The sequence below is a fragment of the Erpetoichthys calabaricus genome, chromosome 1, assembly GCF_900747795.2.
Source record: "Erpetoichthys calabaricus chromosome 1, fErpCal1.3, whole genome shotgun sequence".
In the NCBI taxonomy this organism is placed as follows: Eukaryota; Metazoa; Chordata; class Cladistia; order Polypteriformes; family Polypteridae; genus Erpetoichthys; species Erpetoichthys calabaricus.
Genome location: NC_041394.2, coordinates 301001597 through 301020874, shown reverse-complemented (window position 1 = coordinate 301020874; position 19278 = coordinate 301001597). Strand labels below are relative to the sequence as shown.

The 19278-nt window shown below is 38.8% G+C and overlaps 1 protein-coding gene across 2 annotated transcripts in view; it reads right to left on the bottom strand.

Moving 5' to 3' along the window:
• acss3 (acyl-CoA synthetase short chain family member 3) overlaps positions 1-19278 on the bottom strand; it is a 228480-nt gene that overhangs the window by 108484 nt on the left and 100718 nt on the right. For both annotated transcript variants that reach the window (XM_028817153.2, XM_051919742.1), the window contains one exon: positions 1569-1672. In XM_028817153.2, coding sequence (XP_028672986.1) covers positions 1569-1672 — 104 coding nt within the window. The remainder of the gene's footprint in view (positions 1-1568; positions 1673-19278) is intronic.

Here is a 19278-nt window from a genome sequence, read left to right as displayed (position 1 = left end):
ATGCCGATGCTAAGAAACCATAGCTAAATGGAGTCGCCACATTTAGAGATGTATATTCTAGGTTTTGCCATGTTTCTATTAAGGATAAAATATCGAGATTGTAGTCTGTAAGGAATTCAGACAGTACCGGTGCTTTACTGTTGACAGACCATGTGCTGCCCACATATCCATATCTGGAGTTTATTTAAATATAGTGCAAATCTGACACATTGACAACGCTGTGATAAACACACTGAGCAGGATGACATGCATCAGTGTTACAGTGCTGATGAGCTCTCTAGCACAGCCTTGGGCCTTCACAATCTCCTGTGACCATACTTTAAATTAAGCTGTGAATGAAAGATTTTTTAAAGAGATTAGAGGCTGGCTTAGGGTTAGGGGTAGGGTTATTCCAGTGTGACCATTTGCTATTGACAAATAGTTTAACTCAGATAAGTTAATTGCGAAAATATTGTAGCACAGTGGAAATCCAATGTTTAGCCAGGAAACAGCAAAGATGATGAAAATACAGAGCACCAGGTCAGTAAGGCAGAGTGACACAGAAGAAAAGGTTGGCCATAGTGACTCAGAGTCTCCAGGTAAAATACAGAAACAAATGCTATTCGGGCTTTTGATCCAGCAAAACATGTAAATACTACAAAATGCAAAGGGAAACAATTAGCATCAGGGGTAAAGCTGGTGGGTACCCCACAGGTGATCATCTTGGCATTCCAAGTTCCAGCAGGAAAGCTGATGCCAGTGGGGTTAGGGTACCAATCAACTGGAATGCCCAGAATTAAAGTATGAGATACACAAAAAAACACACTGACAGGGCTATTGCATAACTGAAAGAATCCACAGGTGAAAGCAAGCATTAGCACAGAACCTCTCCAACTGGAAACAAAAGCAGAGATGGTCCTTGTGAGAAAACACAGAATATTCTGAAAACTAGATCTCTGTGTTATATAAAACAGTTAACCTGTTCCTAAATAAGGCATCAGCTTATGGAGTAGGTCACAGTCTTTTGCGCTTGAGCCATGAGTTTGGGATTAGGGTATATGGACAAGAACTTGTAGCTTATTACCAATGATGATGTAAACTGGGATTCCTTTCTCTTTATGTATTCTTTACTTTGTATTCTCACAGTGTCTAACCCTCAATGTGTATCTTTTTTTCTTGCATAATAAAATTTATTACTTCCGATAAATGACATGGTTTTGGCATTGTGTTCTGGATAAGGGTAGTACATATCCCTTCACTATATATTGCCAAAGTTGCTTTTACTTAGCTGAGCTTACTGGGACTAAATTAAAAGAGACAAGGGAAAAGTCTGTGAAAAATACCAATAAAGTGACTTATGTGTCTTTTCCCTTCACAGTCTGAAAGTCTTCAACCCAGATGAAAAAAATGGACCTTAACTTGACTTTCAGGGTATATTCACTATTCTACCCACTTCATTATAAAACAGACCACCACTGCATTCACATTCTCATCTCAGAATTGGATGGAAATGTGTTCCATATGGACTTCTAGAAAGAAGTGCAATAGTCATCCTTTTTAGGATCCCAGTGCAATTACATTGTACTTACCAGTCTGCCACCAATGATCTAACACAGGCACCTTGAAGATTTTCTTTGCCCAATTTAGGGTGTCAATATCACAGCGTTCTCCAGCAACAAAGAGAGTTCGAAATCTGTAAAAATAACATATAAGCAATTGTAACCATTTGTTATAACAAATGCAAGATACTGCAAGTTAAAAAGACAAAGTTAAAATTAGTTTGAGGTTTACTCTAGTGATACAGTGCTCAGATTAAACAGTCATATAGTGGAATAAATCATGAAAATTGTGAAGTTGCTGACTGAGATTGATAAAGGACAATGAAGAGTTGATTGGGTTTGGTCCCAGAACATATGAAAGTGGCACACAAAGCATACCCTGTTGTGCAGAAAGAGGTCTAGTAAAATATGCTTGAAGAAGTTGCTCTGCATGCAGTGCAGACAGATTATCATTATCCAGATTGTTTAATAAAAGACTTGTAGCTCTTCAACACTAAACCCAAGTACATACAGAATAGCAGCAGACTGCAAATCTAAACAAGTATATGATGATCAATGAAAATTCACACCCTGCCCCACAGTCAGATGCTTTCAAGCTAAGGGCTTTATGATGCTCTGTGAATTTACTTTGAATGTCACAGATGTGTAAACACTGACATCAAGAACACTCTAAACACAGGCACAATCTCAGCAACTACTTTCAACTGCTCCTGGGGAATTATCAGATGCTTCCAAGGCCAGTTGAGAGATATAGTACCTCCATTGCATCCTACATATGCCCTTCAGTCTCTGCCACCAACACAATAAAAGCAAGTCAGTGTGATGGCCTTTTTGGGAATCTGCAAATACTTACTTCAAGCACCTGATATGGAGATCTGCCTGCAGAGAATTAGTTCCTAATGAGTAAAGCAAAATACCACTGTGCCAAAAACAAAGAAGGTACACATAAAAACCGCAAAAGAAAACTAAAGGGATACACACATAAGAAGCTGCAGAAAGTGTTAACACTAGAATCTCTGAAGCCTACGTGAAAAGACGTAATGCCTTAAATTCCTTCGCACCTCTTCATCAGTGTCTTTGTTTTGCAAACGTGTCAATCAGCCCCTGCAGCAGCCAACCTTCTCACTCATCTTCCACTGAGGCAGCTTACTGTAAGTCAAGTCAGATGCTGAAGTCTCTTTATCTGGGAGTTAGGTGTCTGAAATTGTATAGGGTAAATAATATATCATTATTTGGAATACATACATTTCATGTGTGTTCCGTGTCTACAACGATCTGTGCAAGTGTAGGATGACAGGAAATGTGAGGCAAGAAATGCTGAACACATTACTAAAACGAGAAGTGTATAATGTGTGAAGAATGAAGACCAAGTATCAAATAAACTCTTTCACAAAAAGTATAACAAAACAAGTGAGGCTTTATTCAAGAATATCCATCCATCCATCCATTTTCCAACCCGCTGAATCCGAACACAGGGTCACGGGGGTCTGCTGGAGCCAATCCCAGCCAACACTGGGCACAAGGCAGGAACCAATCCCGAGCAGGGTGCCAACACACCACAAGACTATTCAAGAATATAACCAAAGAAAAAGAAATTATTCAATTTACATGTTGCTGTCAATATGTAAAAACCAAAGCCAAAATATCAATTGCACAGCTGGTTTAGAGCTAAGAACTGCTGCTTCTAAATGAAGAGGCTGTGGGTTCGATCTTGGGTCTTCCCTGCATGTACCGTTTTGACTAGTGACCTGCTACTTTATTATTACATAATAAAAACAAACGTTTGATTTGAGTCTGTAACAACCAGTGTAAAGTTTTGGTACTTGTAAAAGATATCACTGAAGGGATATAAGCAGACACAGAAATGCTAGTGAACCATGTCTTCTTGGTATCTTGTTGTTACTTGAATTTTTTTTTTAATTCAGTTTTACCTTTGTGAAACTGTTTATTTTATATTCTAGTAACCACTTGAATGATATCAAATTGGTCTCTGTCTCTCTCATGCACACACACAAACATCCATGCATGGAAACACCATTATTTGAAAATGCTGTGTCATTTGAACATGAGTTGCCATTTGAACATGTTTTTTTAGATATTGGCCAATCTCTGCATTATGGTGCATGGTGCTGAGAATGCAGACAGACTTCTTCTTTTTGTGCGCATACACTGTCAACATGTCACTGCCAGATCTAAACACTAGCATGGAGAATTGCACATGTACTAAAGTGACTTTAGCTGCAGGTGGAAGTTCCCGTTCCAGTTTATTTATGGTGCCAAGCAGAGTTGTGTTGCAGTGCAGCAGTCTATTAGCCAGTGAAAATGACATGAAGAAGTTATCTGTTGTTACAGCTCTGTCTTTGTCCATAAATGGCTCCTTAAGCTTTATGACCACAGTCTCGGAAAGTCTTCCTGCCATGGGACAACTGGGATCTTTTACTAAATAAGGAATGGCCAAATTTGTCAGGCTTGATTGAGATGTATTGCAAGAAAGGTTAACGAACCTTGGTTGGAAACAGGTGCTCATCAACAGTAATATGTTGCCCTGGGTTGTAACTCAAAACATAGGTTTCAACATAATGCTGCCAGATGTCCGAGATTGCAGCAAATCTGTCATTTTCACACATTCTGCACTGGTGTCTTTGTTGTGAAAACGCAAATCCAGCATGATACTCTGATACCGGTCACTGTATCTTTGACTGGCGGTACAACAAATAGTTCTGACCAAGCATCAACCACAGCGCAAACTGTGGTCATCACTGTTCTTGTGAATAGAATGGAGATAAATGCCATCAACTCAGAGTGGGAGAGGCAAGTTGGTGACTGAGAGAAAAAAAAATGAACAAAAAAAAAAAAACTTTTACAAGTAGCAAAATTTTACAACCGGTGTTACAAATTCAAATCAAATGTATGTTTTTATTATATAATAGTAATAACAATAGCAGCTCACTACTCAAAATGGAAAATGCAAGGAAGACCAAGGATTGAACCCACAACCTCATGATTTAAAAGCAGCTGTTCTTACCTCTAAGCCAGCCATGCAACTGATATTTTGACTTCTGTTTTTACATATTGACAGTAACATGTAAACTGAATAATTTCTTTTTCTGTGGTTATATTTTGAATAAAGGAGTACTTGTTTTGTTATACCTTTTGTGAAAGTATTTATTTGATATTTGGACTTCAGTCTTCACACATTATACACTTCACATCAACATTTTATCAATTATTACTATAACATGAAAAAGTTTCTGATTTAGTTATGTGTTCAACATTTCTTGCCTCGCATTTCCTGTCATCCAACATTTACCCAGATCATTGTAGACATGGAACACACATGAAATGTATGAATTCCAAATAATGATATATTATTTACCCTATACAATTCAAGGTACCTCACACCCAGGCAAACAGACTTGAGCTCTGAGGATTTTGCACCCCATTACAGCTCCGTCAGTGGGGGATGGGATAGCAGGCTGCCTGCTGCTTGTGCTGATTTACACATTTGCAAAACAAAGACGCTGATGAAGAGGTGCAAAGGAATTTAAGGTGGCCTGGCATTACGATTTCTTTTATAGGCTTTATGGATCCTACTGTTAAAAGAGGGACAACAACAAGAAATTTTGAAATGAGAAACTGTTTGTTGGTCTGGAAATATCAGAAAAACTGAGAACTCCCCATTTCCTGAAGGAAAAAAACAACCACTTGTGATGCTACATGGAAAACACACATGCTGGCACACCTGCTAAGCACAAGCACACCCCTGCTCTCTAATGAATATAAATATGATAATTGTTGCAATGACATCAAAACCTCCTAGGAGCTCAGAAGATGAGTAATTAAATCCAAACTGAGGTGGCTAGAAAAACAGATTAACAAAGAAAGACATGCAAGAAAACAGCAAAAATCAAATCCAATAGGCTGAGCAAAAAGAAAACAACAAGAAAGAATGACAGCCTACTTGACTGTTTATGTACCAGTAGTTCTTCCATAATATCAAAACCTCCGTCAGATAAAGCTTGCTAATTTATGAAATTGAGTTCAATGTTTACATTGCTTCAGAGCAGAAATATCAAACGATTCCTGATGAATTACATTCTCTAAATGTCCATCTCCTAAATGTAGGAGTTACAATCTACATTTCTGTTAATGAATATAGCTACAAACAACTGTTTTACGAGGAACACAATCTCTTCTCTCTTCTACAAATTTATCATAGGAATGTGTCACTGATATTAATGTAACCAATCAAAACATTGATTCAGCTAATATTTAACCCCTTTCCCATCTCTCTTTAATGCCATGTTAGCCACCTAGTTTAAACATTTCCCATTCTCAGGAGGCTGTTATTAACATAAATCAATGGCATCAAGCCTTTACGTTATGTTATGATGGTATTAACTGTGAGAAGGCAGGCTACTCAGCACAGCGCATTGAAAGCTGCTCCTGCATTTCAAAGCAAAGTCTCATTGTTGGAGCATAAGAAAGTACCTCATTGTGCTAGTGCAACAGTGTAATTTGTTAAATGAAAATGGCAGATTCAGATGGGCATATCCAGGAAGATGACCATTAGCAAAAGAGAGACATGAAACAAGACAAGCAAGTGTGCAAAAAGTTCTATTATATTGTTTGCTATTTAAAAGAGCAAGTTAAAAACTAGCCGGAAATTAAGAACATAGGCAGGTAGGCAATAGTATTAAAACTGGCAGACTAGCAAGAGAGGGTGAAATGCTAACATTCTTTGAATGCTTTGTCAAGCCACCCATTTAGAGACTCCCTTCTTTGACCTGTCGAACTGTTTCAGTCTGCAGTCAACAAGGCAGACTTTAATTCAGCATTTACCACCCAAAGTGGACTCAAAGCTGTGGTAGTGAATGAAACATTGATCGAACCAAGAAATACAGCAACATCCACAGTTCTTACCTCCAGAGTCCATTTCTCTCTTACCTATCATTCCTCTGGAAGAATAACTATACTGATCTCTAAGAAATGGAGACTCATACTCCTAGGTACTGCACTATCTCCTTCTCTAATAAGATTAAGATTATTGTTTTATATTGTCTTTCAGGTCTGCTAAAGAACTTCCTTGATGAGCCGGACATGCTTCTCTCCTTTATTCCAGATGACAGCAGTCCAATTGTAATCTGCGGGGACCTAAACATCCACCTGGACGGTTCTTCTGCTACAGACTTCCTTTCTCTTCATTCCTCTTTCAATCCTATACAGCTCCATACCACACCAACTTACAAAGCAGGTAAACTGTTGGATCTCATTCTCTTACAGAACTGCACAACCACAAACGTAACTGTCACTCCACTACACACATCCCATAACTGTTTCATTCAGTTCACTCTGAGTTTTCCCTTCTCTCCCACTGCTATTCCACACAGTGTATACTTTTGCCATCACCTCCACTCTCTCTCTCACCAATTTCTTTTCCCTAATCTACTGTACTCTCCTTAATACTCATCACTTCTCTTCGCTTGATACCAATGCTGCCCTCTTGCCTTGATTCCATCTGTTCTCTCTCCTCTAGGCGTACACATGAAAAATCCTCCTGCCCTAAGTTTTCTGAAGCTCTATGTAACCTACAGACAGAGCTTAGGACATATAAAAGGTGCTGGAGGAAGTCAATGGCCCAGGCTGACCTGGATAAGTATTGACGTCTTTTCTCTCTTCTGCATGTTCTTTGCTTTCACATCTCTCAACTCTTCACCGCCTCCAGCCCTAACCCTTCTTGACTGTTGATGGCTTTGCAACTTTTTTCAGGAAAAGGTGCTGTCATCAGCAGCCAGTCTGTTCTCTCTTAAACACACCACAATACTCTCCACTTTCACCCCTCTCTTCACTACTGATGTTCACAGCCTACCACCTAGTCAACACACTACATGTCCACCTGACCACATCTTCTCTAGACTGTCTCTCCCTCACTTATTTCTGCAGTCACACACATTGTCAAAACTTCACTCAGCACAGGCACATTTCCTGCTGTGTTCAAACATGCTCTAATAATTCCTGCTCTCAAAAAGTCCACAGTCAGCCCATCTCAATTAGTGTTTCTATCCAAAACACTTAAAACAAGCTGTCTCTAACCAAATCTCTTCCTTACTTCAACAGAATAGACTGCTTGATACTAATTAGTCAGGCTTAAAGATGGCTTGTCCTTGAGACAGCTCTACACATCTGGCCATAGCTACCAACATGTCATCTATCCTCATATTTCTAGATTTCTCCACAGCCTTTGATAAAGTGAACAATCAGATCCTCCTTGCCACTAGTGGTGCATGGCACGCCTGCAGAAATGAGACACTGGTAGAAATTTGTCAAATGGAAGAAATCTGTTTTTACCGCGGTATAGCACTTCTTTGTTACTTATTGCAAAAGTAATGTGCACGGTAAAGAGTGGTTATTCTGTTACTTTCTGACACAATGAAGTATGTGGTGGTTGGACTTTGGAGATAGAAGAAGAAGGCAATGAATGAGAAGGGTTTTCTCTGTGAAAATGGTAGGGCTGATGGAAAATGGTACTTGGTCATGAACAGGACTAGTTCTTCACATAGGCTGATTAGGCACGAGCCTAGGGGTAGCAAAAAGTTGTTTCATATATGAATGCAATGGCACTGATTTCCAAGGGGGACTCTATTTTGGGTGGTTCTTTCTGGGCACTTGCAACCGAATCTGTCCAGGAGCACAATATATCCTTAAGGTGGCCCTGATCATGACTGACATGCCTTAAAAAAATTATTTGAGTACAGCTGATCCAAAATGCTGCTGCAGATACTGAATCACATACACTACACATACTTGCACATCTCCTGTGTTGCTACCCAAATGTGAACTGTCTCACTCTTGTACTACAAAGTGTGCATTTGTCCATTCTGCTGTGCTTTTGTGGTACACCAAGCCTGTTAAGAAAGCAGGTTTAACAGGGAGCAGGCATTCAGCTTCATAACCCCCCCCGCCCCCCCCCCCTCCCCACCTTCCATGCATTACAAACTAAGTGACTGAACTCCAGATTGTACTACAATCTGCCTGGACTTCATGTAATAACAATGGTATAAATTAGAAGTGAACTGACATCTCTCCAGAAGGTGTGAAATTAACCCAAGCAAGGAGAAAGACCAATAATTCAAAGAACAACTAAGATGGCTGGAAGCAACCACCTATTAGAAGGCCCTGGTTATGTACCTGAAAGTGACTTTAATCCAATCATGACAAGGTTCAACCTTACTTTAAAACTATACATGCACCCAAACTTTTGAGGTAGAAGAAGAATCTCTCTCTCTCTCTGGGATATCCGCTGAACACTCACTGAACTCTCTGGGGATTCTCTGAGGAGGAGGAGGTTGGATGGAGAAATATGCAAAATGACTTTCTGAAACCTAAAAAGTTATGAGCTGCTCTATCTTCAAGACAGTTGAACCTGGCAAACTGTTCTCTTTGTTATCTTGAGAGCTGAGATCCAGTCAAGCTAAACAGTGAGCCAGTCTGAAGACTAAGAAGTAGCCATCTCTTCAAGAACAGAACTTCATCATTTACATTCTTGAGCCACAAAGAGAAATGTTCTTCCCTAAGATGCAGATGGCACAGCAAAAGACCAAACAACAGAAAGCAAACAGAGAAAGCAGCAGCATAGAACTCTCAGGGATCATGCAGAAAACAAAATGACTGCACTCCACCATATGAAGAATCTTCCCCTTGAACCTAGAGCAAAAACAAAGCAACAACTCTACCCAACATCAGACATCATCCATAAAGACATGGCTATTGTAAACTATTTATCTGTGCCAAGATAAAACAGAACTCTAAATACCAGTAAACAGCCAGCCTATATGTCATATGTTTGTCTAGTCTAGTCTAGTCTGTCTTATCATATTTCTACGCTCCTTATGTTTATCAATAAATTGTATTATTGTGTTTCTTTAAACAAGTATGCCTCAGTTTCCTTGATATACGGAGACCTGCCTCTAACAACAGAGAAAGGTAAGGTAAATAAAGTAGGAGGCTTTCCGAATTATTGGATTAATCCCACATTTATTATGGCATCCTCCTGGTTGGCCGTCTTATTGATTATTACTCATTAAAATTCCAACACTCTCCTCCAGACAACTACAGTTAGGTCCATAAATATTTGGACAGAAACAACTTTTTTCTAATTTTCGTTCTGTACATTACCACAATGAATTTTAAATGAAACAACTCAGATGCAGTTGAAGTGCAGACTTTCAGCTTTAATTCAGTGGGGTGAACAAAACGATTGCATAAAAATGTGAGGCAACTAAAGCATTTTTTAACACAATCCCTTCATTTCAGGGGCTCAAAATTAATTGGACAATTGACTCAAAGGCTATTTCATGGGCAGGTGTGGGCAAGTCCGTCATTATGTCATTATCAATTAAGCAGATAAAAGGCCTGGAGTTGATCTGAGGTGTGGTGCTTGCATGTGGAAGATTTTGCTGTGAACAGACAACATGCGGTCAAAGGAGCTCTCCATGCAGGTGAAAGAAGCCATCCTTAAGCTGCGAAAACAGAAAAAACCCATCCGAGAAATTGCTACAATATTATGAGTGGCAAAATCTACAGTTTGGTACATCTTGAGAAAGAAAACAAGCTCCGGTGAACTCAGCAACGCAAAAATACCTGGACGTCCACAGAAGACAACAGTGGTGGATGATCGCAGAATAATTTCCATGGTGAAGAGAAACCTCTTCACAACAGCCAACCAAGTGAACAAAACTCTCCAGGGGGTAGGCGTATCGATATCCAAGTCTACCATAAAGAGAGGACTGCATGAAAGTAAATACAGAGGGTGCACTGCAAAGTTCAAGCCACTCATAAGCCTCAAGAGTAGAAAGGCTAGATTGGACTTTGCTAAAGAACATCTAAAAAAGCCAGCACAGTTCTGGAAAAACATTCTTTGGACAGATGAAACCAAGATCAACCTCTACCAGAATAATGGCAAGAAAAAAGTATGGAGAAGGCGTGGAACAGCTCATTATCCAAAGCATACCACATCATCTGTAAAACACGGTGGAGGCAGTGTGATGGCTTGGGCGTGCATGGCTGCCTGTGGCACTGGGACACTAGTGTTTATTGATGATGTGACGCAGGACAGAAGCAGCTGAATGAATTCTGAGGTGTTCAGAGACATACTGTCTGCTCAAATCCAGCTAAATGCAGTCAAATTGATTGGGCGGCATTTCATGATACAGATGGACAATGACCCAAAACATACAGCCAAAGCAACCCAGGAGTTTATTAAAGCAAAGAAGTGGAAAATTCTTGAATGGCCAAGTCAGTCACCTGCTCTTAACCCAATTGAGCATGCATTTCACTTGTTGAAGACTAAACTTCAGACAGAAAGACCCACAAACAAACAGCAACTGAAAGCCGCTGCGGTAAAGGCCTGGCAGAGCATTAAAAAGGAGGAAACCCAGCAACTGGTGATGTCCATGAGTTCAAGACTTCAGGCTGTCATTGCCAGCAAAGGGTTTTCAACCAAGTATTAGAAATGAACATTTTATTTCCAGTTATTTAATTTGTCCAATTACTTTTGATCCCCTGAAATGAAGGGACTGTGTTAAAAAAATGCTTTAGTTGCCTCACATTTTTATGCAATTGTTTTGTTCACCCCACTGAATTAACACTACATCTGAGGTGGAACATTGTGGAATTTTTAAAGAGATTTTTGAACTAAAAGACAAGTTTCATTCTAAAACAGTATTTACTGTATTATTTGGTAAGTTTGTTCTCTGATTTGTTTAATTGTAGTTTACATCCATCCATCCATCCATTTTCCAACCCGTTGAATCCAAACACAGGGTCACGGGGTTCTGCTGGAGCCAATCCCAGCCAACACAGGGCAAAAGGCAGGAACCAATCCCGGGCAGGGTGCCAACCCACCGCAGGACACACACAAGCACACACTAAGGCCAATTTAGAATCGCCAATCCACCTAACCTGCATGTCTTTGGACTGTGGGAGGAAACCCACACAGATACAGGGAGAACATGCAAACTCCACGCAGGGAGGACCCGGGAAGCGAACCCAGGTCTCCTAACTGCGAGGCAGCAGCGCTACCCACTGCACCACCATGCCGCCCTGTAGTTTACATGAATGTTTAAATATTATAAGATATCTATACTATAATATATATCATTACAGCTCAAAAGTTTGTAAATATCATGATGTATAATTTTATTTATATCACCTTGGCATCACTGTGTCCTCATGTGGTTTGAGTCCTACCTCTTTGACAGATCCTACTCTGTATCCTTGTGAAGAGAGATGTCAAGGGTGCATCAGGCATCCACAGAGGTACCCCAATGATTATTGTTGGCCCTTTCCTCTTCTTTCTTTACACCACCTCACTAGGCCCTATCATCCAGTTTCATGATTTTTCACATTGGTGTTGTGCTGATAAATATGCAGATGTACCTGTTGTTCATTCTGGAGAGCTACATGGTATTATTGCCTAGAATCTCTGCATGTCTTACTGATATTGCAACCTGCATAAAGCAACCTCATCTCTAGCTTAACCTTAAAGACAGACCACTTTGTTATGCCAACTTGTCCATCTATTCAACACCACACCTCTGTTCAGCTTGGCTCATTATCACTAACACCTACCAAGTCAGTACACAACCTTGTAGTGGTGACTGATGACCAGCTGTCCTTCAGGGCCATATCCTTACAGTCTCTGGGTCTTGCATATTCATTCCACACAAAATCTATGAGATCAGACCGTATCTGACTAATGGTCCAGGCTTTTGTCTTGTTAAGTCTGGAATACTGCAACTCTCTGCTGGAGGTATGTGTTACCAAATTGCTGTAAATAATTCAGAATATGGCAGCACATCTAGTGTTCAACCAGACGATACAGGCACAGTCACTCCTCCTTTCAGATCATTACATTGGCTACCTGTAGCAGCACGCCTTAAGTTAAAATCCATGATGCTTGCCTGCAGGGAAGTCAGTGGGTCAGCAGCTATATATATGGAGACATTTGTAAGGTCCTATGCTCCTTTTAGGCCACTCAGCTCTGCTGATGAATGGTGTCTGGTGATGACAACTCTGTGTGTCTAGAGTGTCTGTCTGGGAATATTGACCTCGTTGAGAGGTTTACTTACCTCGGCTGTGACATTCATGAGGTCTATGGGGTCTCTTCCTATGAAATCAGTAGAGAGACTGGGAGAGCATGGGGAGGTCATGTGGTCGCTGAAAAGGAGCGTGTGGCGTTACGATATCTATGCAAAAAGTCTAGAATCCTGGTGCTCCCTGTTTTTGTTATATGGTTGTGAGACATGGACATTATCCAGTGACCTGAAACAAAGACTGGACTCCTTCGGTACTGTGAGTCTTTGGAGAATCCTTGGGTACAGCTGGTTTGACTTTGTGTCGATCGAGTGGTTTCTCATGGAGTCCTGAATGAGGCACTTTACCTGCATTGTGAGGAGAGCATCAGTTACAATCATGTGGCGCGATTCCCCTGGGGTGATCCGGCTCATAAGATCCTCATTGCTAAGGACCCGAGCAACTGGACACCCACGTAACACCTGGCTGTGGCAGATAGATGGTCATTTCCATAGGATGGGACTGGACCGCTTGTCTGCCTGGGGAATTGCCAACCGGCATCCCGAGCTGTGTTGTCGTGTGGTGTGTCTGGCAATGCACTGTAACAGTGCATGCTCCCCAACCTGACCTGACCATGACAAGCTGGGTACACATTCAGGGCTCTTTAGAGCAGAATGCTAGCTAAGTTAATAATTTAACTTAAGCTTAAGAGGATCACATGGTTGGTATCTTGGCTGTTAAGGCTTTAACCTTACTCTCTGGTACAGCAATTTCATTGTCATTTGGCAATGGCCATGGGCAACTATGGGAAGCAAATGCAGCAGTTCATGATTGCTGTTTCAGACTGTAATGAAACAAGGAATACATTGCATGAGAAGCCTCAGTGTCTCTGATATGACAATCACATCGTTCACCTCTTCTTTTAATTTGTAGAGGTTCAACAAGTGAAACAACAACTATGAATTGGCTAACAAGGCATGAAAGAGATTTTTATAAGGATATTACTTCTCTAATTCAAACATTTCAGCTAGTATGTTTCATGAATTACTATGAATATATACAGTATACAGCAAGTAAGGTATAAATATTCTTTTTTAATGGTTTCTTTGTTTCATATAACTGTCTGAGCAGGAGGATGCCATACTACATAAATTCTGAAGTTTCAAACACAAGACTTACATAAAAAGGTCATTGTAGCAGTAAAATATCACAACTCAATATTTTATTATCCCTGTGACCTTGAATTGGATTAAACAGATCTAAGAATGAAAAATGTGTGTTTCATTATGTGGTATAAACTAAAAGAATCATATATTGCTGAAAATTTCCTCTTATCTAACTTTGTACAGTTTATTCTTGTTTTGTTTTTATTGATGTAAAATATTATCGATTCTAATACATCATTTTAAAAAGTAAGAGGAAATGGATATATTTTGTATCATTACTTAGACTCACAGAGTCATTTTCGAGCATCACTACATTTTTACAAAACTTACACTCATTGTCAAATTAATTTTGAATCCACAGATATTATGAAATTCATTCCACATTTAATAAATTCAATGAAGAAGAGTCTGAATCTGTAATGACAACAGCCATATCATAAGCTTTAAGATATATTATTTCTTAGCTTTGCTCTCTTATAATTCCCTCTTGTGAAAGGTAAATAGCCAATGGTTCAAGAGAAACTGCACAGAGTACTGGTCATGAAAGACAGCCTTCTCAGGTTCCACATTCTAGTATGAAACAATCAGAATTTATATTGTTTACACAAACAGAGGCTTCTGGGCTAGAGTACAATAGCTTGATCTAAGCACAAATATTGAGTTCAAACCCTGAAAGCTTACATATGAGATAAATTAATAATCAATGCTTTGACAGTTGTTGTCTAGCTTCAGCAAATCCAGTTTGATCTTGTTACTAAATAAGTACCTCTGAAGGGATTTTACTCAGCCTCCAAAGCTATTTACACATTATAAATGTTGAGGTCTCTTTCAGTTTCCATTAGACCCTGTCAAGCACTGGAGATAATGTTCTTACAACTTTAGATGCGACAGTAACAAAACTAATCTGTTTTTCTTTCCTTTTACAGTCAATGTGGTGACCTGTGAGCTCATTCATGCCATATGTACTTTCTATAGACACAAAGGAATTTTATTCTTTTATGACATTCAAAAGCGACATGTTCTCTATGACCAAATCAATCATATTTGCTGTTTCTTATCAGTAAAAATGTATTCAAGTCCATAATATAATTAAGCAATTCTGCTTTTAGGCTGTTATGTCAATACAGGGCTTTGATTTATAGAAAGTTTTAATAAAATGTGAATGGTTTTAGCCGTCTTTACAACATTTTTTAATACAAATTACAAGCTTTTGGTGCAATCTCCTGTACTAGTGAGTCCTACAGCAATCTTTGTGCAACTTGCTCCACAAGCACTGTAGGGTCCATGGATTCAAAAGGTTTCCACATCCATGGAATGAAAGAAATTATTTATTTGAAAAATTAACAATGACTGTATTGTGTTATATTTAAAACAAAAATAACATGAAGATATATATAAGTGTATATCCACCATAATAAAAGTGTCTTTGTGTCTGTCGTTGAGTTTGTCCAGTTGCTATGTCTCCGCGGTTCCAAAATATGACAGACCACAAACATGTTTAGTAATAAAATGCTCTGCATTTGTCATTCCAGTAGATGGCGCATCACAAACTACTTTTACGAATCCCATACCAAATGTCATATTGCAGAGACATATACACTGCAAACATTAACACCAAGGTCTAAGTTGATTACTTGTCTTAGACAGGTAGCACAGCTAGTAAATATACAATATATATTTAACACTAGAATCCCTGAAGCCTATGAAAAAACATAATCCTGGGCCTCCTTAAATTCTTTCACACTTCTCCATCAGCATCTTTTGTTTTGTAAATTTGTCGATCAGCACAAGAAGCAAGCAGCCTGCTATTCCATCACCGAACCCGCCCACCATCACGGAGCTCCACTCGGGCAAAAAGTTCTCCCAGCTCAAGTCTTGTTTATCTGTGTGTGAGGTGCCTGGAGTTGTATAGGGGAAATAATATATCATTATTTGGTATACATGCATTTCATGTGTGTTCCGTGTCTACAGCGATCTATGTAAATGTAGGATGACAGGAAATGCGAGAAACACAAGAAATGTTGAATAAATACCTAAAATAGAAACTTTTTTCATGTTATAGTACTAATGACAAAATTTTGACATGTAGTATATAATGTGTGAAGACTGAAGTCCAAATATCAAATAAACACTTTCACAAAAGGTACACATATAACAAAAGAAGTGTGCTTTTATTTAAGAATATAACCGAAGAAGAAGAAATCAGGTTAGGGTACAACACTAATACGACCGCTTGAGTGGCACAGCAGTAAGACCTGCCGACTCATAATGAAGAGGTCACGGGATTGAATCCGGGCGCTCTCCAGAATACTCTATCCAAAAATAATATTTTTTATATTTTACTTAGCCCATGTAGTTTGTAATGGTGACCGGAAAAAAAAAATCTAATTTTCATGCAGAACAAAGATTTTATGATATAACAGAACAAAATAGTGACCAGTGCTGTACAATGGCAATTAATGTGAAAAACACATATGGATAAAAGAAGAAATTTCTCATGTTATTTGTGTTGTATAATGAACTCTTTTCCATTCATATTCTCAAAACAAGCGAAACAAATGCATTTTATTCTAAAATATTAATAATGGTTACGTCTGGAAAAATCAGCATACATCATAAACGGGAAAATGTGCTTTTGAACAGAAATTCTGCCTCTCCCCCATATTCACTGGTCAAAACACCTGTCTGAAGTTCACGTAGAGAAGTTCACTTAGGAGTGCAGAAGATGGGAAGAAGTCTGGGTGTTATAAATTACTACTTATGTACATACATAACAGAGTAATGTATCAGACCAATTGAATCTCTTAACTCATGCTTGCAGACTATGAAAACCACTGCATTACAGGGTCACTACGACATGGGGAGTAAGCCTGCAGCAGGGCATAAGGGTGCAAGGGCACATCTTCTTCACAGAAGTCATTTACACAAACACACACAGGTGGACATGCTACCCTCTATGCTGTTTTAAAAAATTAACATAATTTAAATTTAATACTGAATACAAAATGTACATCTTTAGAATGTTGAAGGAGAAAGGAGAATGACATGAAAAAAAACTATGTGGACACAAAGGAACATTAGGAACATTCAAACTCCCCACTGTGACCCAGATGCCTGCAGTTGCCAGAAAGTATTACTAACAACGTGAAATCAGCTGTCCCTAATGGTACTTAAGTACTACCTAAACAAATTACTGGCCAAAGGTTATCCTGATGCCACCAGTTACACTTAACACAAATGCTCTATTATTATGCAGAGACACTGATCTCTTTAGATAATTTCACTCAGCACACTTATAGTAAAAGATAAGGCAAGAAATGCACTGATTGTTCAAAATGCAGCTCTTAAAATGGCTGGCTGTTTCCAAACAAAACAAATTAAAAAAATTAACAAATGATTCTAGACACATTAAGAGATAGACAATGGACAAGTATATGCATATAGTACTCACCAACAATATTCCACTATGTGGCACTGTGGACAGACACAGATGTCTGAACAGAAGCTAGGATTACTTAATATGATCACATTAAAACACTGCTTAGGTTTGTCATTCAAATGGTAAAATGACAACATTGTTTAATGCTAGCCTGGATAAACTGTTACAGTGCTTTAAAATCCTCAGCCTGATGCTTACACTCCAAATTACCAGATTAAAAAACAATCCGCACGCTTGAGAAACGACAACTAAATTTTTGAAACATATCTCATCAGTGTTAATACTCTGAAATTCCTAGTGGGCTTCAATGCATATAGATGAGAGGACTTTAGCACATTTACAGTATATCTACATATTCTGAGGTAGCAATGGCAAGGCAAGATTGTAATACTGCAAAGTAAAAATTCTATATCTCTCTGTGTATGGACAAATGAAGAATAAAAATGTTCAAACTCACAATACTGAACTATAAATTAAATAATACATAAAATAGGAACTTGAACTGCAAGCAAGTCAGAATGGGAACAATGTCAGCTAATACCAATTAACCTGCCAGCAATAAGGACACCTGAATAAACAGCCAGCATTTAGAAAACCTCTGGGCATTCTGAATTTAATTCAACAGAGTCTCCTTAAACTTTTCATCTCTGTACTCTTTAATCACATTTTAAACAATATTGTGTATTTTTTTTAAATGACTGCTATAGACCGATTTTAAATTCTGTATTTTACTGATATGCACCTTGTATCTTTAAGATGATTCTTTAAGAATCCTAAAAAACAGACTGTTACAATTACTTTTTGTAACTTATTAGCCTGGGGAAATTAGGATCAGAAAGAACAATCAGCCTGAGAAAGACAAACACTTTTCGATTATTCTTGTAATCCTTGTTAATTTGATGTGAGGTGATGCCTTTAACTTTGGATTTTGGGAAGCATGCTGCACATACAGCAGGAGAGGAGCAGAGAAGGGAACAACAAAAGAAAGAAGAAACAAAAGAAATTGGCAAGACCTCTGCGGACTGAGGAAAATCCGAAGCAGCTCTGCATCTAGACTTGAAAAGACTCATCTTCCATCACCTGTATTCTCTGCACAAGTATTTCTTTAATAAGACTCTTTTTCGAAGACATTTCCTAACCTTTCACATATATTTCTTACTTTTGCTACTATCAGTTATACTGTGATTTTTTAAAATTTGCTTTATAATAATATTGTTTTTATGCTCTTTGATTGGGTCAAGTTACTGTATATTGTTAAGACCACCCAGGGTGGGTGATAACTATATTCACACCTGCTTTGGTGATTGACACAAGTGTAACTCAGGTCTGAAGACAACTATTTTGTCTTCTTGTGCAGAGCTAGTAAGTTTGAGGCACCTGCCCATGTGCACGTAAGGCTGTACACATGGGGCGCTATAAAGCAGATATACCTAACACTCATATAACCAATATAGTTAACAGCAACTACAGGGTGGGCAAATAAAATAACAAACATAGGCATTTTCATGCTAATATACTCAAGGTATAGCAATAAACACACCTAATGTTGGTAACTGCCATATTCCCACAGGGGTTAGCAGCTGAGCGAGGACGCCTCCAATAAAATGCAGCATGGTTAGCTGGCACCTACTTTGGTGATTGACACATCTGTAGGTTAAACATTTGCTCTGCTTCTGCTGTGTTAGAAAGTCTCTTTGCTTGAAGCAGCTCTCCATGTGCACCAGTTACAAGTATATTAAGGCACATTACCACAACAATACACTTTGATTAAAATGAAATACATGTACTGCACTGAGAAAGCTGGACAGCAAATGTACACAGCAAACAGAAATGGCTGTTCTGTATATTAAATACTGCATTTGATCATAGTTATTACTTACGTTTGAGTTAATGGGGGCAGAAACACAAAAAATAAACAAAAATTTAATTTCCTTTGGAATCATGATCCAAGTGACAGAACAATCAGACAGTTCTCATTGTACCCATTTTGAACAGGGATAATTTAAAACCTTATGTCAGCCCAAGGCCAACTTGATCTGTAGGTGAGGTCACACTTGTGATG